Source organism: Seriola aureovittata, chromosome 15 (genome assembly GCF_021018895.1).
Source record: "Seriola aureovittata isolate HTS-2021-v1 ecotype China chromosome 15, ASM2101889v1, whole genome shotgun sequence".
In the NCBI taxonomy this organism is placed as follows: domain Eukaryota; kingdom Metazoa; phylum Chordata; class Actinopteri; order Carangiformes; family Carangidae; genus Seriola; species Seriola aureovittata.
The window spans coordinates 6,712,424-6,737,494 of NC_079378.1; the positions used below are offsets into that span (position 1 = coordinate 6,712,424).

The 25,071-nt window shown below is 43.6% G+C and overlaps 1 protein-coding gene across 1 annotated transcript in view; it reads left to right on the forward strand.

Moving 5' to 3' along the window:
• Positions 1–25,071, forward strand: part of dchs1b (dachsous cadherin-related 1b) — an 84,833-nt gene that overhangs the window by 42,940 nt on the left and 16,822 nt on the right. Inside the window, exons 5-9 of the mRNA XM_056396979.1 lie at positions 20,017–20,205; positions 21,499–21,730; positions 22,528–22,764; positions 23,594–24,655; positions 24,879–25,066. Of these exons, the coding sequence (XP_056252954.1) occupies positions 20,017–20,205; positions 21,499–21,730; positions 22,528–22,764; positions 23,594–24,655; positions 24,879–25,066 (1,908 nt within the window). The remainder of the gene's footprint in view (positions 1–20,016; positions 20,206–21,498; positions 21,731–22,527; positions 22,765–23,593; positions 24,656–24,878; positions 25,067–25,071) is intronic.

Sequence of the window (25,071 nt, forward strand, 5' to 3'; positions counted from 1 at the left end):
CCCATGCCAGCGGGGTATGGAGGGAACTGAACCCAGGGGTAATGACGTGGACTTGCACATTAAACTTGAGCTGGAATTGTTGCGCTGCTCGCCTCGAACTTTATTTCTTTGTCGTACTTTTCATCTTGCCTGGGGACCCCGTCTAATGAAAACATTGTTGTAGTGCCATGTAGCAATGTTGCGCTGATTGTGTGTAATCTCCTTCCCATCATATGTAATCATAAAGTTTGGCGTTATGTAAACGTAGAATCACTTCATTGTATTCGGAGTATTTGGCTGGATGGTGTACGGGCTCATCAGAATCAAGTGAAGGGCCTGATACCAAAATGGCTCATATAGGATGACAAAGAAAAATCAATGTGCATTAAATGCAATTCAATTTATCTGTTTCTGTAATACTATAGAAGAGAGCAGTTAAATAAGTAAAGGCCTTAAGGCTCTTTTGACTTTAAGAATTACAATTCTGGGCTTCAGTTTAAAGGTAAAATTCAGCCAAATACATGATTTTCTTCTGCTGTTGCAATGATTGTTGATATCTATGACACCTGTCTGCCAAAGAGAAAACCAGACCATCGAGGCTTGAAGAGAGGATGTCATCAGGTGACTCTCTGTGTGTCCACTAGCACTGAAATAGTGACTCACACTGTGCTCATAGTTTCTCTTTCAGAAAACTGCACTTTGCTTCCAGCTGTGGAAAAATCTTCCTCATATTCCAGTTAAAACCAGTGCAGTCACACTCTTCTGTGGTGCTCTTGCAATTGTTGCGTTATTCAGAATAATATTTGTTATGTTTCTGTTAGCCAGGATATAAGTGTTTTCAAATGGTGGATATCTCATATTTTTGTATATTGTATACAAGTTCTGCATGAATGTGCCATCTTATGTTGGCCCAATCAGAAACTATGATGATGATGATGAGTAACTTTAAGCAGTGTAATCAACTGCATCTGGGTGTATGTGACGCCACTCAGCTTTTCTTCATTCTCTGTTGTCTGAACCTGACACTGCACAGTTTGCTGCTCTGGTGAAAACACTGAGCGAGGGAAACACAGTATCTACTGATGGAGCCAGTTCCTTAATGAAAGGTGCACTGCAGCTGGTGTTCTGCTGTGGTAAGCCTCAATATGAGTTCTCAATATGCATTATGCTGCTGGAAAGATCCGATTTTGCTTCATTGGTTTGTACAGAAATTGTTCACTGATGTGATTGTGTTTCGTCTTACTGTACATACTGTAGCCTGATATCCTTTGTTCACAGCAGTTGTGCTGTACTGTGTGTGCACAGGCCTGTGTGCATGTGTGCAGCTCTGTGCCAGTATGTGCCACAGTGAGGCCTGGAGATTAGCGAGAGCACCGAAGCGGTGAATCAGTGAAGCAGCGCTACAGCAGCTGAGTTTACTGCCCCCTAGCCTTCTGTCATCGGCCACACCTAGCGGAGAACAAAGGGAGCGGAGGCTGGCACCGACTGGAGTATGGAGAGAATGAGAGAGGAGGAGAGTGGGAAGCAAAAGACAAGAGGGAAAAACAGAGATTAAAAACTCTGGGGATGAAAAGGACTTTGAAAGGAATGAAGGCTTAACTGGGGGTTTTTCCTGTTTTAAAAGGGTTCTTTGGCAGTTCTTTTGTCCATTAGGCCAGATGATATCACATGCAAATTTTCATATTAGCTTTGGCACCAGTGTTGAGTTTTGTGCTTTATAAAGGTAAATCCAAGACTTTTCACAACCTTGTTAATGTCTCATAGATTAAATTATAACACCAGTGTCACCATGAGAATGAAATAAGACGCACATATGGACATTTTCTTCATTTTTTTTGTAAGGAAAAATCTGCCAAAACCAGCTTTAAAAGCTGAGCTGTTAACTTTAATAGATGTAAGACTGAAGCTATTGCTTACTAGCATTCCTGGAAGAAGACTTTCAAAATAAAGCGGAAATTTGTGGGAAAATCCTGAGCAAAACAAAAAATTTCCATCTGCTCATCACTAAAATCCATTGTTTACAGAATGTGAGTGTGTGTGTGTGTTTGTGTGTGTTTTCTCTTTTTTGCAACAGCAGGGGTTAGAGTCAGTTTTAGTTTGCGGTCCATTTGCAAACCACATCACTTTCAGAGCTGGTTGCAGTTCAGAAACATATTTAAATGTTTATTACGATAAAAGTAAACACACACACACACGCACACACACACACACACACAAGTGCTCTTGCATGTGTTTCTGAGAGGACAATGACTCTGAAGATGATACAGTTTGGATTACTTTCCAATGATGCAGTTCCACAACTGCTGAATGAATCTACAGCAGAGGACACACAATACACCCTAAAGTAACTGAAGTAAAATAAAAATCAACCACAAATATTTCTGGGTTCTCTCTTCCTTGGTCAAAACCAAAATGAGAGTGGACTGTAGAGAAAAAAAACACATCCAGAAATGAATGCGACACACCCTGTCCGTGAAGTAACGGACAGTAAACTGTGACCAAAACTGAAGACAGAAAATAAAATGCAAATGAAAAAATGTACATACCTGAGATGCAGAAGCGTGCACTGGGATGGAGTTGGACATGAGGATTTAAAATTCCAAAGTAGAGATGAATTGCAACCATATTAAATAAAAGAAAAGAGAAAAAAGAAGAAAAAGGAAAATAAATCATTGCAGTTTAGTCACCCAGGACTTCCAGGTTTCACTTTCAGCAAAGGACGCAAAGATGAGATTGAGGTGACAGGGATGGAAAACGGGGGACGCGAAGAGGAGAGGAGGAAGTGGCAAAAGGGAACTGGAAGTGTTAAAAAAAAAAGAAAAAAAAAAGCAGCATTTAAGGGAAATACCCTGTCCTGGCAGAGAAGGGCCAACAAGGGGAACGTTTGGGTTGGCCTCCTACACACAAGGCGCCATTGTGCATCCGTAGCGGGTTTGCTAACCAGGTCTGACAGGGAAGTTTTGACTGGCCCTTCGGGGAGCAATGTGTTTAAGATAGAAATTTACAGGGGCATGTTGTTTCTACATCGTCCAAGAAGCTGCTCCCCTTTCATGCTTCACTCAGAAGAGACACGGGAGGCCTATTTACCCTTTTGTCTCACAGAGGCAAATCTCTGCACGCTGGAGGTTTTGCTACCGAGCGGAACGTCAGGTCCACGTTGACGTTCTGCTGCCGGATCAAGTACTTTTTGTTGTATTTGTCATTATAGATTTTTTTAAAAAAGTGCATAAGTTTGCACATACATGATTCGGGATGCATATGAGTTAGTGCTTTGTTATGTGTGTGGGTCAAGGCAAGCAGTGTGCCGAGTCAACACTGTCTCTGTAATGAAAGAGAAAACCAATAAGACTTTAAAGACAACAGGGGACCTCCTTTTCCTCCCCTCCCTCCTCCAACCGTTACATCCCTCCTCTCCTCTGTCGTTCTCATCCCTCCGTCTCCGCCGCTGTGTTTCGCCCCACTTTTCTCTTGCAGTCGTATCAGTTGTCCCTCTTGTCATCCTCCTTTTTGTAAGTGCTGAGCTGAGCTAAACGTGACACCCAGAGATGGGGAGCTTTGCTGGCTAAGGTGCGATGCTGCTATCTGAGCAGGGGGGAGGTGGGGGTGGGGGTGGGGTGGGGTTTTAGGGGGTGAGAAAAACATCATCATATGGATGCCTCTTGGAGGTCAAGTAAATACATTAAGGGCTAAGCACACGGAGAGGAAGTGTGGGCAGAAGCTGATTTTGGCAGCAGTGCAGTAAAGTGGGGGCAGGGAATGAGGGGTGGGGGGATGCAAATCTGTCATAGCAGGTGCATCATGAAGGAAAGCGTGAATGCTGTGTGTTGAGGGGTGTAGCTGCAGAGGGAAAGGTTACAGTTTTATTACTTATTATGCTTTATGATTGAAGGTAATTGGCAAACAAGATCTGTATTACTGTAAAATACTGTTCACTGTATCTTTAGATCTCTGCCCCCCCCTTCATCTTCCACTCTGCCCCTTTTCTCCTCCCGTTCCTGAAACCCAAATCCACTCAAACATGGCTTTGATCTGAGTAATAATCTACGCCACCTCCTCCCAACCCCCACCCCCCCCCAAATCCACCACCCCTGTCTCACCCCTCTCCCAGGCTGCCTTTGGTGTGACCAGCCATGTGATAGCTGGGACCCCATCATTTCCCATTACCGTGTGGCTTAGTGCATCTTAGTCAGCGCCTCCTACCTTGAACCCCTTGGCTTATGCTGTGCTGGAGGTCTGTTTCCCCCGTGACTTCAAGCTAATCTCCCCTCTGATTCCCAGCTAAACCTCTCAACCTTCATCGCCTGTCCTCCCCTCAATTATTGGGGGAACAAATGACGCCCCAAATAGGTAACTGACGTGTAAAGAAGATTCACAGAGAGAGAATTCCTATTTTTTCTTTCATCCACACTTCATATGAAACCATAAATACTACTGTATTCTCTTTGTCGTCCTTAACCCTCTTCTTCACATCTCCAAAACACCACATTAGTTCAGCTTTCCCTCCATAGATATATATATATCTATATGTATATGTGCACCTTCCCTCACACACGCTCCTTATCCAAACAATTTCCATTCCTCCCAACACATACTGTACCCAACACTTTCCCCCGCACATCACCACCTCATCCCTCAGTACCATACCCATTAGTGTAATCTCTCTTTCATCCCGTTAACTCCTGACTTCTGTTGACACCTCCTTCCTTCTTCCTTGCTATGCTGTGTGGGATGGAAACGACAGGTGCATCATGATGTACACAGCAGAGCGCACGCAGCTGAGCTGATCACGTCCATTGAGATGTGGAGTCCGGACCGGAAAGGCTGGAAGTAGCATCTCTGTTGCTGCTGGCAATTCTCCCCTGTTTTTCACTCTGCCAAAGACATTGTAAAGTCTCTCCAACTTTTTTTTTTTTTTCCATTCTCCAACTTTTTTTGGAGGGTGACGACATCTTTTTCTATCTCCTGTGAACGTAAATTAGCTCAAACTTTCTGCATGAGAGATGAGGTAATCAGTGCTGTGTTGGCTTTTTTTTTTTTTTTTTTTTTTTTCCTTTTCTGTGGTTAATCACGTCAGAGATGCTGTGGTAATGATTCAGCACAGTGAATGAAGGCGGCGGAGATACAGATAGCAGGAAAGATGGAGTGATGAAGCAAGAAAAGGCCCCTCAATTAATCAGTCGCTGGAGTCTCATTAATTCTTTCTTTGAAGCCAAAGTCTCTCTATGCGGAGACGATTCAGCTTTAAATTAATCTTCATTCCCACTTATCTCGGCTTCTTCGCCTCTGTTTAAGCAATTAGGATTTTCAGTTTCCCAACATTCAGATAAAGTGACTGTCTAAGTATTCAACATTCTTTTCAGTACCTGTGGTATGTTGTTGTACTTCTTTTACTGGAGACAATAGAGTAATCTGTAGCTCAGGGCCCCCGTCTGCCCGGTTCATGTCTGCAGTGTTTGTGTTCGAGGTTACTACCGTGCTGCACGGTGCTCGCAGTGTGTGTCTGTGTTGAGAAGTTGTTTCCCAGCGAACTGACTGATGAAGTGCGGATACGCAGCTGATTTAAGACCTCTTTCAGCACGTCTGTAGGTGTGCAACGCTAACCTCCCTTCTCCCGCTTCCTCTTCTTTTTTTTTTTTCACTCATACTCTCCCTCTGTCTCTTTTCCTCCCCTTTCCTCTCATCCCTGCCTGATTCGCTCCCTGCAGGAGTTGGCTGTGTCTCTGACCCCAGGGCTGCATCATGCATAGCCAACCTGTTTTTCTTGGAAATTCCAGTTGGCTGAGCTAACCGTGGAGGATGGGATGATAATGGGGGGAGGAGGGGACGTACACATGTGTGCTTGTATACCTCTGTGCACATGAATGTGTCTTTAATAGATGCACTAAATCACTGACAACCTGGTTTATCAAGTGTGTTTTGGGTTTTTTTTTACGAGGCCTCCGGTGCGCGCTTTAATCTGATAGGTTCCCTGCTGGACGGCTGAGCCATCACTGTCTGCAGTGACGGTCTTTTGTTAGCGCCGAAATCAGAGGGACAGAGAGACAAATGAGAGAGAAAGTTGCCGACCCAAAGGAACAATTAACTTTAATCCTCTCTGGAGGAACCGATGAGAGAAGATGAAAAGCGGGGACCGTATAAAAGAAAGAACAGAGAGAGCGGAGAAAGACAAAGATGATTTAAGCAGCCAAGGTAGCTTTAGACAGAACAGTTTATCCCCAGAATAACTTGGCTGCCGCTTCTAAGCACGGTCAAAAATTCTGGGGATCAGGCTTTGGTCCTGCATGAACTGTTATTTAACAGGTGCTTTAGGAATCAGGGATGTGTTTCTCACCACTTCCTCATATTCACCTCACATATGCAGAGTCAGGAAATTAATTTAACAAGGATAAGCTAGTTTTTCACCCCCTTAGGCTGTGTATGAATCTGTAATCGCAGTGTCTAATATCCCCCCCCCCCCCCCCCCCACATATACACATGGAGGCTTCTCGCGTCTCGGTGGGTCAATTAAATGAGTGTGTGTGTGTGTGTTTGTGTTTGTGTGTGTGTGACGAGTAGACAAGAGTTTGGCTCCTGAACCTTCAGCAGGATAAAGTTAATCAATATTGTTCATTAAGATGTAATAGCTTCGACTACAAGTGGACCATTCAGCAGTTTGTGCGACAGTACGCCTATACTGTGCGCGAGTGTGTGTCTCTTCTTGTGTGCGGGTTAATGAGAAATATACGTTTTAACCGGACCTATCAGTCTTCACAACGTCAACGCGCATCATGCGTAGCTGGCGGAGTTCGTGACCCTTCAGGGTCTTGCACGGGAGCCGGAGAGTTTAACCCTCTCAACATTGAATTTGCTAACTGTGTTAGGTTTCATTTCGCCGTCGACCTCGATGCTAATGAGCGTTAACGTACAGAGAAGAACCTCTTTATGTTTCTCTCAACAGTCGCTGCCCGGGTGACCCATGTCTGACTCTCTGGCTGTGGTTCAGGCCTGGGTCAGTCAGAGGCTAATTCATTTATCATAGCTGCCTGTTTCTCCTAACTGCACAATCAGCTTAGCTCCATTGTCAGTGAGAGGTCTAATATTAGCAGCCATTTAGTTTTGGTGCTTGTTGTTCCCCTCCCTTCTCATGCACATGACCACAGACATGCACGAGGTCAAGGTCATGTAAAGCAATGTACTGCAGACACAGAAATGATCAGATATGCACCTGTAACACGCACGAGTTTTGGTTTTTATAATATTACTGTAAGCTGGCGAAGATCTCGTCTAACATTAACAGATGGAACATCTGCAGGGAGACAACACTGAGGGAACGTCAGCGGGAACATCTTCAAAAAAAAAAAAAAAAAAAGAAGTCAGTTCACTGTGCAGAGAAACATTTGGCTTGAAGACTTGATCACGGATGCAGCCGCAGAGCATCCGGTCACATCTCACAGCGTTGCCCAAAAGCTGATCGTGTGCAATTCAACTTCATTAGCTGATGGTTTTCCGAGGAGCGGCGCTCTGAGAGCAGAGAACCACCGTCTTGCTATTTTTCATTTCATCCAAGGAAGTGTCGTTCCAGGTTTTCACGAGTAGTTGTTGAGTGATCGGTTAAAGATTCCTCATATCAAAGATGGTGTTTTAATTTTGACATGAACACCAACAAAATTAGACTTGTTTTTTTTTTTGTTTTTTTACTTTAAAGTTGTCAAGCTGCCAAACAGTTTAATTGGCTTATTTAAATAGCCTTCATTACACAAAACTCTGTGCTGAGGCTCTTTGAGGTTCATTAAATGACCTGCTTTGGTGTAATTGTGCATTTTTTTCAAGTATGGGGCTCTCAATTTGTACGAGAATGAGTGTATTTAGGTCAAAACATGCCTGCCTGTGGCTGCACGTGCACACCTGCAGTATGTGTGTGTGTGTGTGTGTTCCTGTGAATGTGAGGCAGATACAGAAAGAGGCTGTCATATACAGGCTTGTTGGTGTTAGTTGTTTCTCTCTTGTTTGAGAGGGTGACTTCCTATACACACTATAGGACAATATAAAACGACAGATGCACATTGTTATATTTTCTGATTTACTGTTTGAAGTGTGCTGGGTCGCTATAAAACTGTGCACAAGCACACACGAAGGATCTTATGGTTTTGGAGCCGCTGTGGCTCTCTGCAGTCAACAACTATCAGAGTAACCCAACACCAGATGTAAGCTCAGAGCTCAGGGGGTGCTCCTGCTATCTTTTACTATTATCACCTCCCCCAGGAGGAGGTCGCTAAATGACCTGACCTCAGGAAGAATCAGGGAAAGAGAGAGCGACATGGAGAAACTACAGACACAGATGAAGGACGAAAACTGAGGCAGACAAAGAAAACACACACACACACACACACACACACACACACACACACACACAGCTGGTTGAATGTATTCAGTGTGCATATCTGCCATGCCTCAAAAAAAGAAAAAAGAGAAGGCAAGTGAGATTAACCGTGCTGTCACATCACACAGGTTTTTGATCACAAACCTCTTCTTCCGTGTCCTTTTTCTTTGTAACAAAAATATACAAATAGATTCCCTATAATCAAGGCTGCGACACTCCTGCCACTTGTACAAAGATAACAGGTGTTCCCTCCAATGTTGTCAGTGACAGCATTCATGTACTGTCACGGGTGACCTGTTACACACACACACACACACACACACACACACACACACACACACACACACACACACAGACACACACGCACACACCCAGTCATCTTTAGGGGTCAAGGAAAGAAAGGCGCAGCTGGAAGTTTGGCTCACCTTTGACCCTTATGACTCACCCTGATTTAATCAACACGCACACACAAACACACACACACACACACACATGCCACACACATGTGCACCCACACACAGTTTGTAACGACCCTCATCTCTGAAGCTAATACTATCAGATGACTCTTTGGCTCTTTGTGCGACCCTTTCCTGGAGGGCAGAAATAAGCGAGGTTTAGTCTGTCCCCAATAAAGCCGAGCTTACTTACATTGATAAACACACTCTGCTTTATTAGTGCGAACCTCCCACAAAGCTGCGTTTTTAGTTTACAGATCGAGAAATAAAATGACACCGAAACATAAATGTTTATGTGGAGAAATTCAGGCTTCGACGAGCCTGCGAGCCTGTATGTATTTAAAAAAGCCTGCTGCTCCACAGAGGGGGGACTTGGTTTCAATCAGATTTACTTTATAAACCCGTGATTTAGTTTGAATTGGAAACATGTCAGGGCAGAATCCTTTAACTCAAGTTTGGCTAGATTTATTGTATTCTTAGCCCCTGGGCAGAGATAATAATAGATAAATAATGTAATAAGTCTTTGAGTTAAAGGCTTCCATCTGGCAACGTACGACGATGCCCTAACCACGGCAGTGCCGTAGGCATAAAGATACATGGAATCATTGTGGCAGAGACAAATGATTTTTGGAGTTTACCTCCGTGTTTGCATGAGGTCAGCCATTTTTATATGGCATGTTTTGAACGTGGCGAGAGGTGGAGAAACGTCTGTGGTTTTTCAGTGAGTCATGTTTGGGTTCTCCGCTCACAGAAACAAGGCTTTTTGTTGTTTTTTTTGTTTTTTTTATCCAGTTGTCCACAGTCAATTGATACATCTAAAAGTTCCCAAGTTGCTTTGACAGTTTATCAGCCGCTTACATTTTCAAAATAGCTCAGCGCTAGGGGTGGGCGGTCACAATATTGCATTCCTCTAATAAGGATATACTGCACATCAGATTAAGTGGAATGTATTAAAAACAAATTAAATACTAATGATGTTAATTGCAACAAAATGTTTCACATTCAGATGTGTAAAACTAAATCTTCAGTAACTGATTTTATTGTTTTTTTTATGGCACTATCATCACAATATGATATCACAAATGATAATATTGAATTATTGGCCATTTCTAATGTCTAAATGCTTTTAGTAACCGTTACCAACAGCCATTTTAACTGGTAGAAAAATATCCTACAACCAAAATTCATCATTATTTGGCTGGAGCCTGGTGTTAATTGATTGATTAACTGTCCTTAGCACTGGAGCTCAGTGTTGACACGGCGACTGACGAGGCCGTGATGATGAAACTGTCTCGTGGCCTCGGGGATCACATCCAGGAAGCACAACCAAATGGGTGGAGGGCTACAGAAGCTTAGAGACACTATTTTGGTTGAGTGGAGTGAAGCTGTGCAATCAAAAGGGGATAAGCCTGAACCTTTTGTGTGCCGTGTTTAGAGGGTGGTGCGTGTATCTCTATTTGAGTATGAACTTGAACCGTATTATTGAGAGGGCAGGGTTTTCCCGTTGGCCCCAGATTAGAAAAGTTTGTCTAAACACTTCAGACTAATATGGCGATGGTGGTAATACTGTTTATTTAAAGACTGTAAAACATCAGCTTCTATCAGGAAAAAGTTGCCCACAGAATATAAACATGGAGATAACAGATTGTTTTCTTGGCGGCACGTATCTAATTCACCGCCAGTTCAAAGTAACATTTTTGTCCTCCCTTTGATGAGATTTTGAAATTTTGCTGATGACAGAATCTTATTAAGCATATTTCAGCTCTTAGCAGCTGTCTTCATGATGGATTGTTTAAATCACACCTATTGATCTCCTCCTCTCTCTGCATTTTGCTCTCACAGATGGACTAATCAATACACATAATCAGAACTGCTTCCCTTGTCCGCCCATGTAACACACCCACACACACACACACACACACACACACACACATACACACATACACACACACACACACACACACACACACACACACACACACAGACTGGATATCACAACACAATATTTGCCAATTTGCAAAACCCACACACTGAACCATTTTCCAGAGAGTTTATTATTGTGCACGGACCATCTTCTAGCTTCCTGTCTTTCCATGCAGACGATGCTTAACAACATAAAATACAAATTGGAAACAATAACCTTCAACAAGATGCTAACCCTCAAGTTCCGAGTGCCCGCTCCAAATGATATCCTTTGAGATTTGGTCAAAAAGTCTCACACACTCGTCAAAGAGAAAATAAAAAATCCTGTGGTGTCCCAGCGGAGGGGGAAAAAACAAAAAAACAAAACAGATTCCACACTCTCCCCATCTCTTTGTCATGTTTTTATTGGATAAACCACGAAAATGCCCAAAATTTATATATACACACACACATGTCTGCTCCCATTCCCGGAGAAGTGCTGCAGCAGAAACACAGATGCATCCTCCTAAACACACACTGCTGTTTTAGCTAGTTAGAGGATTTGAAATTACCCAGAGTGGTGTCCCCGAGGCAACCGTCGGGCCCGCTCACCCCCTCAGTCATTCATCGTCTCGTTCATCCAAAAAACCCAACAGCTCAGACGGTCTCAGACAGCAGTGCCCTCAGTCTGAGCTCCAACTGCAATCCGCCTTTGTGCTCTCTCGCTCCTTAATTACTGTTTTCTCTTCATCTCTGGAGCGAAATTACAACTGCAAGACAATAAGTGATAATCATCGCTCGCTTTATATTACAGACCTCGCTGTGTAAATCAAAGATGCTGGCCTGGAGGAAACTTTGCTTTCATGCGTTGCGTATTTTTTTCCCCTCTTGTAGCAGGATTTTAACATCTTCAGAAAACATAAAACAGGAGAGTTGCACCGCTCATCAACAATGTGACGGCGTTGAGCCTCATTACGCTCACAAATGCCTGAATTTGATTGCTGACCAAGGATCACTGACAGGGGCGCAATGTCGGTTCCCCTAATTATGCTTAATAATAAAAAAAAAAAAAAAACTCCCAATGCTTCTGTTGCTTCTATTGTATCCAGACTTAAGAGCATTTAATGACCAACTGTGAATATATAGCTGCAATTTTTATTCGTCTCGGCGGGCGGTAAACGTGCACACTCACCCCTCAGCTTTGACACTTGACCTCAAGCTCCTCATTAGCTTCCCTGTTAGCAGACAGCGACACTAAAATCTCTGGTATTTCACAGATATGCAGATCTGTCGCTAGCAGCTGCTGCACCGGCCCTCAGCGAGAGTCTTTTGCCGAGGCCTCGGCACACAGACAGAGAGACAGGGGGTTTAAATGGCTATAAATATTTAACAGTAAGTAAAAAAAATAGGGCTGATTTCCGCGCTGATTAGGCCAGCTGTCAGTCAGGGCCCACAGGATTCACTTTGAAAAGGGATGGGAGGGGTCGCGGGGAGGCACCGACACACACATTACAGTAGACAGGCACATGCACAATTGCGCGCCAGGGTTAAGAGTTGCCACATTGCAGGGCTTTGCACAAGATAGGATCACTACCATCTAAATCCCCTGCGTCCCTTATCACTCCTCAGAGTCCAGTAAGGTGATGTCATCCCTCATTGTGCTCCCCTGGCCCTCTGTCCATCCCTGTAACCAGCTTTTTATCTCCCTCCCTCCCTGCCACCTCACAGCTCAGCTCCCTCGCCTTTCCTTCTCTTCTTGTTTTTAGAAAAGAGATGACAGGTTGTTATCGATCCACAGGGCAATTGCACCTCTGATGATTTTCCTGTTCCAGTTACATATTAAAATCTAAAGATGTGTCCGGAGGGTAACACGTAGTACTCAATATTATAACGCTGAAACGATTAGTCAGTTAATCAATCGGCCGAAAAATTAACTTCCAGCAATTAAGATAATCTCATCTTGGGCTAAATATTCACTGGTTCCAGCCTCACTAATGGCAGAAATTACCGCTTTTAGAGCTCTATAAAATCAACATAGTTCATGCTTGGTCTTCGGAAACTTTTGATGATCTTAGGCTTAATCTCGACTCCCCCATGACTCAGATTTGACTTGTTACGAAACAGAATCCTGGTCCCTTTTTTTTTTTTGGCTGTTTTATTTCAGCAAAGCAACACACACACTCTTGCCACTTGCTGCTGGGGGACTGGCGAAGCAAGTTGCCTGCAATCAGAGTATCAGATTGCTGCTGAGGTCCATCTTTTGTTTTGTTGCTAAGCCTCGAGTATAAGCAGGCGCAGAGACTGACAGCGTGTTGTTCAACCAACGTGGGCGAAACCAAGCCTTGTGTTCTTTAACATGAGATGCAGCCCAAAGATAAACTTCCTAACACACACCACATGTCTGCACGTTAAACCCCATGGGCTAAAGCTGTAACTCTATGGTATAGTTTACTGTTTAGCTTTGAGTGTGGACCATCCTGCTGTATATGTATATATGTGTGTGTGTGTGTGTGTGTGTGTGTGTGTGTGTGTTCGTGCACAATTTTTCACATTTGCGGGAGACAGAAAGAGAAAGAGAGAGTTCCAGTGGCCATCATCCTTTATTATGATCATTAATAATATTAGCATTCTTTCTTCCAAATATAGAAGTCAATCTCTCCCGCTCCGTCTCTTTCACCTCCCTCTCCTTCTCTTCCCTTCAGTGGTTTGATGTTCCTAATCATTTCCAGCCGTGAACTCCACATGAAAGACAACAAGCACTTGCCATAATAGGGTGCTGAAAGAACGAGCGAGGGAGAGGATAGAAAAGAGGGGAGACGCTAAAAAAAAAAAAAAAAGATGGAAAGGGGGAGGTCAAGGAAGGAATGGAGATGGAATAAGACGCGAGATGAAGCCTTGGTCCTCATCGTTCCCATTTCAAGGTCTCATGTTATCATTAGCCCTGCCTTTTGTTCCTTTGCCAAACCCCCACACATCCACCCCTCCTTTTTTTCATTCCCTCTTCCACCTTCCCCTCCCTTCTCTCCCTTCCTGCCATATATCTTAATTGTACCCACAGTGCCTCAACTCATTGGCAACAGTGAGGAAGAAATTGATTTGGAGACTTGAGAATGCCTAATACGAGGAATGCATGCTCACTGGAGAGTGAAGGAATGTGTCAGTGGAAAAAGAGCAGCAAAGTTAAATGAGTGTTTTAGCTCCGTACAACACCCTGACACCAGTTACTACTTTCAAATCCAGACTTCCAAACAATTTCATTTGTTGTAAATAACTTCAGCTTGTGTGCAATTATCCGGCAACGATGCATTTGCTTCACAGTTCTCATGCTCTTTTATGGTCATTGCCGCTGCTTTAAAGAATAATTCAGGTTTATTACAGTTTGGGTCTAATTTTCATAGTTCCTGCCATTGTTTTTATATCGATAATAATAAGATTGTTCTCATCAAGTTAATTTCTTAGATCTGGGATTGTAGTGACATCCTTAAAAATTAGTCAGATGGGGAAAGAAAACATAAGCAGCCATGATAAACAATCAAACTCCCAGATTTGCGAAACAATCTTAAAACAATCTTAAAAATTAAGCAAAAGATTAAAAAAATATTGTAAAATTACCAAAATCATGATTTAAAAGAGGAAATATCTGATCAAAGAATTGGTAAACAAGACTAAGATTCAGTACCATTTCAAATAGAACTGAGTTTCGATATCTAGCCCTAGTTTCAAAGTCAGCACGTTGGCGAGCGCGGTGTTACTATAACCAACAGAAACTGGCAAAAACTACAAAAATGAGTCATAATCAACTGGTGGTGGACCTGCATTTGCATTAATATAGGCTTCTTCTTGGCCTGTTTGACCTCGGAGATGATGATTGCTTTATTAACATTCAGGCCTGGCAACAGTCAGAAGGAAGAAGTGGATTAGTTCGGTATACCTCTCTGTGTTTTACAGGTTTCACCGTGAAAGCCTATAGAATATCTCCCTCTCCCTCTCTTTCATGAGAAGCCATAAAAGTCCACAAGTGCAGCTGCCTCTGAGAATCTCTGCGCAATCTCCCTCTGACACTAACTGATGTTTTACAGAGACAAACTGCAGGGAACAGCGGGGCCTATCTGGAGCAGCGCCCACATCTGGAGAAGATGAGAATAGAGGGGAGCAAAGGGGAGCGGAGATACAGTACGGCAAGAGGGATAAAGCCGTGAGTATAGTGAAACAGAGAGAGGAAATAGAAAGTAAACAAGGAGAAAACAGGAAAAGCACAGTCCAGGATAGTAAAAGCAAATAAAAGCTAGTGGTAGCAGTGCAATAAATGCTGGGCGGCTGGTATCATTAGACAATACCGGTTAATCTGCACCATGTCACAGACAGAAGGCCACTCCTTCTGTGCAGCATTAAATACCACTGATATATGAGTGTGGGCGAGTGTTGAGTTGCAGAAAGGAAAGGGGTTAGGTGTGTGTCTTGAGATCTAAGTAGACCCTCGGAGAGATATCCGCTCTATCTGAAAGCAAAAGTTCGCGACAGTAGGAGCGTACGACAGCGAAAGGCTAAGTGGAAAGGACGAGAGACAAAGAGACTGAAAGAGAGAGAGCGTTTGTGAGGCCAATGAGTGATGAGGTCTGGATCTTTGCTAATGCTCCAGTGAGTGATTGCTCCTCTTCTGTCCCAGCCAGGGATGAATGGCTCTCTATGGGCAGAAAACTCCAGGCCTGAGTCCTGGCTGAATCCGATACTCTGCACGCTCTTCCTGACTGTTTTTCACATAGTCCTTACTGGGCTGACGTGTACTGTGTAGGACTTACACTGCGTCTTTTCACAGATATATTGTAGCTGGTCAATGAACTGCAATGTGTGTAAATCATGGTACTGTATGAAAGGCATGCTGGATGAATTTATGTTGCATGTATTACAAGTTCAGATGGTTGGCAGACGCTTAACTGAAGCAGTAGATTTTAAAGGCGGGTTGGGTTCTGATGATTTTTCCACTGATAAATGCTCAGAAAGTCCAGAGCACACGATCAAAGTTTAAAAGGAAACTACCCAGCTGGTACCTCAGATACTGCATATTAAAAATGATGATCAGCTTTAAAGGAGTTTTCCTATTGCAACATGGCTAGATTTAGCATTAGCAGCTGTTTACTCACCAGTCTAGAAGAAATGTAGCGAGTTCAGCATCAAACTTCATTCCTTTACCCGCCAAGAGATGTCTCAAGCAGTGGAAAGCAACGCCAATGTTAACTCTTGCCTCTATCACATCTCTTCTTCTACTGAAGTTAGCACGCTAACCAGCTAGCCCTGGTCCGTCACTTTCCAATAACGACCCTCTCTAGCCTCCAATCGGCTCTGAAGACATAGCGCCGCTCAGAGGATGTATTATAACCTCCTGTCTTGTCAACGCAACAATGGCCGAAGCTCTTGTCAAGCTACAATCTTCATCACCTACTTCCGGCAAGAAACCATGTTCATCAGCAGAGAAAACGTACAAATAGCCCCTTTAAATGCACGGTCAGTAGTCAGGCAAAGAAGACACTTTTGTGCCATATTCCTGCAAAATGTGTGCAGCTCTGTTCAAACAAAAAGCTGAAAAATAAGTTGAATACGTGCTCACATAGTTTGCATCATGCATCACAGCAAACTGATACAGATATGACCTCACTTTTCAGATGCTACAGCTGATTGCCCTGGAGAAAATTAACTGATCGTTTTAGTAACCTTAATCACTTTGTTACCTTTGGTCTGCTCCACTCCACGCCATGTTTACCCGATGTTTTCTCCACACACACTTTAGTGGCGTCAGGTGAGATATCAGCGCACCCTAGCAAAAGAACCACATTGGTGGTTTTGCAAGTTTTAGCCCATTAACTATAAATTGTGTAGCATTGCTACATTTGCCACCTTCCAGACAGCCATTAGTTTCAGTTCATTCCAATAACACATGGAAATCAACTTGCAAAACCGCCATTATGGTACTTTAATATAATATTGACCACAATAGGATAAGAATTTCTTTTTATTTTCTACGGCTCATATCTGTAAAATGCTGCGTCATCCAAGACAACTTTAACTGTGGGTAATGAGGCACTTACGAGGTTTGGTGTCTTGCTCTAGAGCATTACAAAAACCAACCAGACCAAACTTTTGACTTTTCAGCTAAAGAACAGGCCTTGTAACAACTAGACCACCCTGCTACCGACAATGCACCCTCATCCAAAAATCTGTGTAAAAGTGGAACAGCCATATGGAGTTATAACCACAAATATCACAAGCACAATGCGAGCAGGCTGCATGCTTAAGAGCAACAGAGACTTAGATGTTGACAGGTATGGGCTGCTGTCTGTGTTTGTGTTGCTATGTAGTATGTTTATCACAGCGGGACACCTCCGGAGGAGTACGATGAGGAATAGGTGTGCAGAGCCCAGGGCTGGCTGGTCCGTCACAGATGAGGGAACAAGATCCAGCGTGGGAGGAAATTCTCCCTGGCAAACACCCTCGTCTGGCCCACCAGATCTCTTGATTTAAGAAGACACGTCGAGTGTGTGTGTGTGTTTACTAGATTACCTCGCAGGCTTCAGAGCTGTGCTACTTTTTATTTTATTGATGAGATGCGTGCTCTAAGTGCAGAACAGGGCAACAAATTGAGAGAGGAGTTTTGGGTATCAGAATCGGCATGTCAGTTTGATCCAACCGGCTGGCCTGTGCAGTGGAAACTGAACATTGGTGCTTTACTGTCAGATGGATTGACAGGTGGGAAATGTACTGATGACAGAGTTGATCCTTACAAGCTCCTGTCTTCAGGAGGTTTGATGTGATTTTCTTCTGCTACACATTTCAAACTGTTGTGCTCTGACAAAACTGTCATGTATTTCATCCACAGAGTTTTGTCTCTGTCTCTGTTTTGTCACTCTGCAATTTTTTTTTGCCTGGAACTACATAACCTCTGTACTGTGTGCAATATGTTGCAGCAGGAAAACCCAAATCATTAAAGTTTTTATTTTATAGCTCCAAATGTTTCCAAGTAGACATTTTCTTACTGTGGACCCTCCTTGTGTTTGTATTGCATATTTTTTCCAGCATGAGGAATCCATAATGTTGAGGGTTTTTTGAATTTTTAGAGCGTGTGGAGAATCAATGACCTGCTCTTCTTGTTTCCCAGCCTGAATGCAAGTCCTTTCCAGTCCAAGCCTCCATTCAAAACTACCTGTATGTCCAACGCCTGTATTTCATATAAACCTAACAAACGCAGTCATGTCTCATTTGCTTCTTTATCCATGGTAGACCAAACTTTCCCTCCACGCCTTTGTGATCTACAGACTTTTGTTTCGATGAAGTCACCCTGTGACCAGGTGGGCGGTCATGGATGTTTAAATCGCTTTAATTAGATTTAGTGAAAAGGATGGGGTCATCATATATGTGAGTGTCTGTGTATGTGTATGCGAGAGAGATCATGTACGTGTTCATCCAGCTATCATCACCACAGTTGGCTAATCCATCACAGACCAGCCAGAAAGATATGAGGAACACCCAGACATGAGCCCAGATCCCAAAGATAGTGTCAGTTTGAGCACTGTACTCTACAGGAAGTCCCAGCAATGATCTAAAACCCCCAGCTGTAAACACTGACCAAAGCAAGCGGCACAGTTTGACCCCCCTCCGCGACCACAACCGTCGAGCCAGGGTAACACTGCGACTACAAACCCAGAAAGTGCTGCTCTAATAATCCCATGTTTTAATGTCCTATAGGACCAACAGTATGAGTCAAGGTGGTGGTATTTCTCTCTGTCTGTCTATAGCCAGTAGGTAAATGTAATGGTGAAGACATGTGTTGGTGGGACGGAAAGAGGGTTGTTGCCGGATGTCTGCTACGGTGGTCCTGTGCTCTGTGGGGTTCAGGGCCAGGGCGAGTTCAGATGTAAGATTCAGGCGTATGATGAAATCATTAAGCGACAAGCGTAGACACAAGAAATGTGTCTCTTCCCTTTTTCAATTTAAACCCTTTTTTGAGAAGTTGAAGGGTGGAAAACACGATACGACAACGGATGTGGAAGAGCGTGCACTTTAAACTGTACGATGATATTACATAAGAATATTGGGTGCTACTGTTGAAAATGTAAACCAAGTGAGATTTTGATAATAACAATATTGATCCTATAGTCATTGTAGTCATTTCGTATAGTTATCCTATTAAAATAAGTCTCACATACCTCACCTTGGCCTCAATAGTTTACTATTATAGCATCGTATCGTATTTCATTCGGACACAAAGGAATATCCTTCTTTGGTCATTAAAACGTCATAAACAAAATGTCTTTTGTCATTGTGAAATCAAACACTTCAGATATCTTACTGTTGCCGTATGAGAAGAGACTGTATGACACAGGAGCCGGTCATCTCACAAGGTCTCCTGGATCTTGGCTCGCTTTCAAGGTTTTTCGAGATCTGAGGTAGACTGCTACTTAAAACAAGCACCATAAACGCCACCAAACAATGTTATGGACCAGTGTAAAACTTCAGTCAGGGGCAGGAGCACAGAGCACCAGAGGACATTTCCCTTTTTGTGTTTTACAAGGAAATTTTACAATGCAATTATACATTGTATATTTGTATGGGTGTGTTTTTGTGCATGTGAAGCAGAAAGTAGGATGTTAGGATGAGACGTAATGGGTCAAAGATTAGGTCAGGAACTCTGTCTTTGTGTGAACAGTTTGAAGTCAGTTGTAAGAGAAAAATGGAGGCACATGGCTCTAACAGTCTGGGTAAGATAAGTCTGTATCTCATTTAAATGTCGGCTGAAAACCGGTTCATGTCACTTGACCTTCCGACATTCATTAAAGTGTCTCTCTTGACCTCTGAACCAGGCTCGCAACCTCTGTCAACACTCTCCTCTCCGCCTTTACTAAAGGTTACCTGTCAGTTCCCTCCCTGTGTATCCACCACCTGTTCCCTTTGCCAACACACCACGGGGGAGATCTATCCTTTTTTTGTTTTTACACACTGTATGTGATCTAAAGAAGTGAATTGCTCTCACAGATGCTTGTCTTTTTTTTTTTTTTTTTTTTTATAGTGCTCTGGAAATCATAACAAGTTCTGCTATGGTGTGTGATATTTGGACAAGTGCAGATGTATGGGCTTGTGAGGTGACTGTATTATGGGACATTATTGTGATAACAGAAAGGCCCTTTGCTCGTATATAATAATCATGACACGTGTAGGTTTTCTTTCACGCAGATTTTGGAACCAGCTCTGTGTGTTTATGTGATCCTTATGTCTCACAGGCTGTTTGATACCTCTGGACCGTCCACTTACCTCATGCCTCTTTTCACTCAGGTGTCAGCCACAGATGAGGATCGGGGCTCCTTTGGTGCCATATCCTACACTCTGGGCTCGGGCTCTGGAAGTGTGGTGCCAACACACTTCACCCTAGACAAGGAGACAGGTCAGCTGTGCACCAGCACTGCTCTAGACCGGGATGAGGGACTGGACAAATTTGAGTTGACTGTCACTGCAACGGATGGTGTAAGAACACTTCTACCTTAAACTATAGTATGAGAGCATCAATACCCCTTTTATGTGTGCATGATAAATATTAAGCTATAGCCATAAATTTCTGAAGGTGACCGAAACGTCAAACTAGACTGAAGTTAATCCGTGACCAAACACTTTGGCCACTGTGTGTGTGTAATGCTCCATCTTATCAAAGCCTCAGGCTGAAAGCAAATTAAAGATGTGTACAGCTGCAGGAAAATAAATCTGATCAAAGACACATTCAGGATATGTTTGAAGATGACAGCATCCTGTCCTGTACCCAGTGTCTTCAAAAAATATCAAGGGGAACTGCAACAGCATGGCAAAGCAATCAGAGGAAAACAGAAGGAGTGCATGGAGGAAAAAAGTAAAGAAGTAGGGAAACAGATCCATTTTAACAGTCTGTTTAAATTACCTTTTGCTATAGGATAATACTATTAAAGTTAAATATGATTCCTTACCTGACCACATTTACACTGTCTTTGTTCTAGGATCATCCCAATAGACCCATGCACATTTAAAGCATCAATTAATCACAATAGATGCACTTAAATAAATTCAATAAAGCGTTCTCTCTCTTGTGTATAGTTGGGTTGCATAAAGAAATGGATACATAGCCATTGCTACACATGTACTATTATAAGTCATTGTAGTGGTAGTGTTCTCATTCTCATTTTCTTTGTTTAGCTCTGTTCAGGTAAAGATTAAATTCAGGTCTATAATTTACCATCCAACCCCCACAATGCTTCTTCCTTTGCAGCCCCAGCACATTCCCCACTTGAGCCAGCTGGTGTCTGTTCTCTTCGTCTCGACTATCCCTGTTTTTAATGGTCTTGTAAAACTAAAGCCCACAGATGCGGCGTAATGAGTGCAAACTCTTCAACTCGCTGACAAATGCATAGAGCGGTTGGTTGGCTCCATATTTCAGAGATCTTCACCAGAGAACTCATCTTTCTGTCTTCCGTTACAGCTGCTTCGTCTTTACAGTGTGACATAAATCTATTGTCATGGTTTCAAAACATGAAAGTCCTGGACTGTCACTGTCACCAAGGGAAAGACAACAAATTCAATGTTGTCTTTGGGGATATACTGTGTGGGAAGGGAGGAAGGATGTGATTTAAATGTCCACTCTTATGATTTAGCCGCCTTTTATTTCAATAGTGTAGTCAGTAAAGGTCCATGATATCATTTCAGCATTAGCCAGCTGCTGTGACCCTGCGTACTGACTTATTCTAATAAAAAAATCTTGAATCAAATCTAATTCAAAATTTTTTTCTTTTTCAGGGTGGTCTGAGCTCAGTAGTCCGTGTGCATGTCTCAGTGGTGGATATTAATGACAACCGGCCCACCTTTTATCCAGTCCTCTACACAGTCAGTCTCAGTACCCATAGCGCCCCAGGAACCTCCGTCGTCAAGGTAACAGCCAATGACCCTGATGCTGGGGAAAACGGCAGGGTGACCTACCGCACGGTACCTGGAGGAGGCTCCACTTTCTTTACCCTCAACAAGGACACAGGTGTGTGTGTGTGTGCGTGTGTGTGTGTGTGTGCGTGTGTGTGTGTGTGTGTATGTGTGTGTGCGTGTGTGTGTGTGTGTGTCATGTTTGTTCAAAAAATAGCAAAACAAACAAACATGAAAAAAACAGAACATTTGCAAACCAAATTGCAGTAAATGCTTTTTAGCTAGTTGAGGCTAGCTGCTGAGGCAACCAGCTTTAGCTAAACCAAATTTCTCATGTTTCGTTGAATTGAAAAATCAGTTTAGTAACTGACTTTGTTATATGACATAAATAAGTCAGTAGCTAAAGTCTTAGATAATACTGGAGAGAAGAAAAGCCACAAAACTAGTCTCTCTAAAAGCTCGCTCATAGCTTAGCACAGCAGCCCCTAACTCTAAAGGAACTCATGTGATTCAAAGTTGTTTAGCGACGTTTAAATCACATATTTAAATTCATGTAATTCATCATTAATTAATAAATCTAGCTCCTTAGTATAAATGAAGAACAGAGCTGAAGAAGAGACAAGAACAAATTGTGTTTGTAGATTCTGTGTTTTCATGTGCTCTTCAGATGGTCCAGACATCGAGTGCAGGATCTAAATGTTTTTTTAAATTTTCTAAGGTCTGTTAAGATTTTACAATCTTTGTGTCTGTTATACAGTTTGGCTAAAGCCTTTAAAAACCTCAGATCTGTTTTCTGTAGTTAGTGCTCTCGACCTTTGTGTCCACTTTGGAACATTTCAAACTCATGGAACATTTAAAAAAAATGAGTGGATATAGAGTAAAATTTCTTCTCTTTATCTCTATCCTCTGCAGGTGTAATTTCTCTCTCTCGCTCGCTCCATGGCAAAGCCAACACAGTAATCTCCATGGTGATATCAGCTGAAGACGGTGGTGGTCTGACGGCGCCAGTCAATGCCAGGGTGAACGTGAGCGTGGTGGGAGGCTCGGTGGCGTCTCCCGTGTTTGAGCAGGCGCAGTATTTCTTCACCGTGACCGAGGACGTTCTCAGAGGGACGGCGGTGGGAGTGGTCCGCGCTGCCACCAAGACAGGTGAGGAGGACACCTGTACACTCATGTCCTCTCTATTTTTTTTTCTTCTTTACATTACTGTATGTCTGTGTCTGCACTCCCTTTAGTCATTGCATGTTTGCTTTTATCATTTGACTTCACATACCTCACCACTGGGAACCTGTTTTATGTGACTTACCTGTTTCCATCTTTCTGACAAGTACCAGGACAGAAATGCACTAATGGGCTGGAGAGTACACGATGATTTACCTCTCACCAGTACAAATACGCAAGCAACAAGAGCATGCACTCCATTAAGAAATCACATCCATCACACAGCATGTGCTTTACTGCGGATTATTTTCACTGTGGCTGGACCTTTATATTCTCCCGCTATTAGTGATGGAGAAATGGATTTGGATGGTGCTACAAGTCTGAGTGGGAGTAAGAATGGAGTGTTCTCAGTGGTGTAGTGGACAGAAGCACACTTATCTCTGTCTGTGTGGCAGTACGAGGCTTTCAATGAATCCAGACCCTCGCCCAGTCCTTCATTAACACTTACATGAGATATGAGCTGAAATAAATACACCACATCCCTGTGTACTAAAATTGGGTTTGGATCTGTCATGTGAATGTTTTATGTGCTGGGTATATATTCACTTAAAAGAAGTGGAGTGGGAAATCAACAGTCTCTCATCACTTTCAGTCCTGTTTAGTGGTGAAACCTTAAGTAGATTTTTAAAAAGATTTTTTAGTCATTTATTGACAGAAATGTCAAAGATTTGCTGCTTCCAGCTTCTCAAATGTAACTTGAATACCAAGCATTCTGGGAAATTGTAACATGCTTTTTTTTACTGTTGTCTTCCTTTAGGTGTCTCTAAGGATATCTTCTACTCCATCTCTTCTGGAGACCCTGATGGCTACTTCACAGTGGACAGTGCCTCCGGTACCATTCGTACAGCCCTTCCTTTGGACCATGAGACCTGCACCAGTCTTGACCTGGAAATCCAGGCACGCTCTGGCTCTCCTCCAGCGTACGGAACCAGCCGGGTACACATAACCATTTCGGACGTCAATGACAATGCCCCCACCTTCCTCCCCTCCTCGTCAGAGTCCCTTCTTCTACCCGAGATCACCAAAATGGGGACTGTTATCTATCGCATTCAGGCCAGCGACAAGGATTCTGGTCATAACGGTCAGCTCAGCTTCGACCTGGTCTCTGCTGGGGCAGCAGGCAGCAGTGGCCAGAGGACGTTTGGTGTTGACCGGGGAAGCGGGGAGGTGCGTCTGATTGGGAGTCTGTCATACGAAAATGTCCCTCGCTATGACCTTCAGGTGGTTGCCAAGGATGGTGGAGCGCCTCAGCTCAGCTCCACCTTCACCCTTGTGGTCCACATCCAAGCACAAGACGCACAAGGCCCCAACTTTGACACCCTGACTTACCGAGTGGAGCTACGGGAAAACACACCTCTCAACACACGTTTCCTCCAGGTTCGAGCACTCAACAGAGAGGCTTCTGGGAACGGGGGAAGCTCTTCCTCATCTTCTTCCTCCTCCTCCATTTCCTACCGCCTTAGGCCTGATGGTGACGCTGCCGGGTTTGGCATCATGCCAGATAGTGGGTGGCTGTTTGTTCGTAGCTCTCTGGACCGTGAGGTCAAAGACATGTATCTGCTGACGGTCCTGGCCACCTCAGGCCCAGGAGGGGCGGGGAGAACCGGCAGTGCGACTGTCAGGGTGACAGTGACGGATGAGAATGACAATTCTCCCAGACTGAGCCAGGAGAGGGTGTTCCTGGCTGTCAGAGAGAACCTGCTGGCCGGAACAGGCTTTGGCAGGGTGTCTGCGACAGACAGAGATGCAGGACTAAATGCTCGACTGACCTACAGGCTGCTGCACACTGACAGACACTTTCAGATCAACTCCCAAACAGGTGAAGATAAACACGTTGACTTATCTTTTTTAATAGGATTTAAGAGCAGCAGGATTACATGTAATTAATGTAGTTAAATGTGCTCAATAAGCAGCACTAATACCAGCAGGATTTCCTTTTAATGAATTAATGACTTGCTGTTTGTCACTTAAATTAACATGGTAATTATTCCCTAACTATTGCAAGTAATCCAAGCTGAGGCCTTCACTCAAATTGTGTTCAGGTGAGATCAGCACCCGCCTCGCCCTGGACAGAGAGCAGCAGTCCAGTTACCAGCTTGTCGTGGTCGTACAGGATGGGGGTACACCGCCTCGCAGCGCCACCGGCACCGCTCATATCACTGTGCTGGATGAAAATGACCACGCCCCCAGCTTCGCTCATGCCAGGCCAGAAACGGAGCTGCTCCTTCAGGTGAG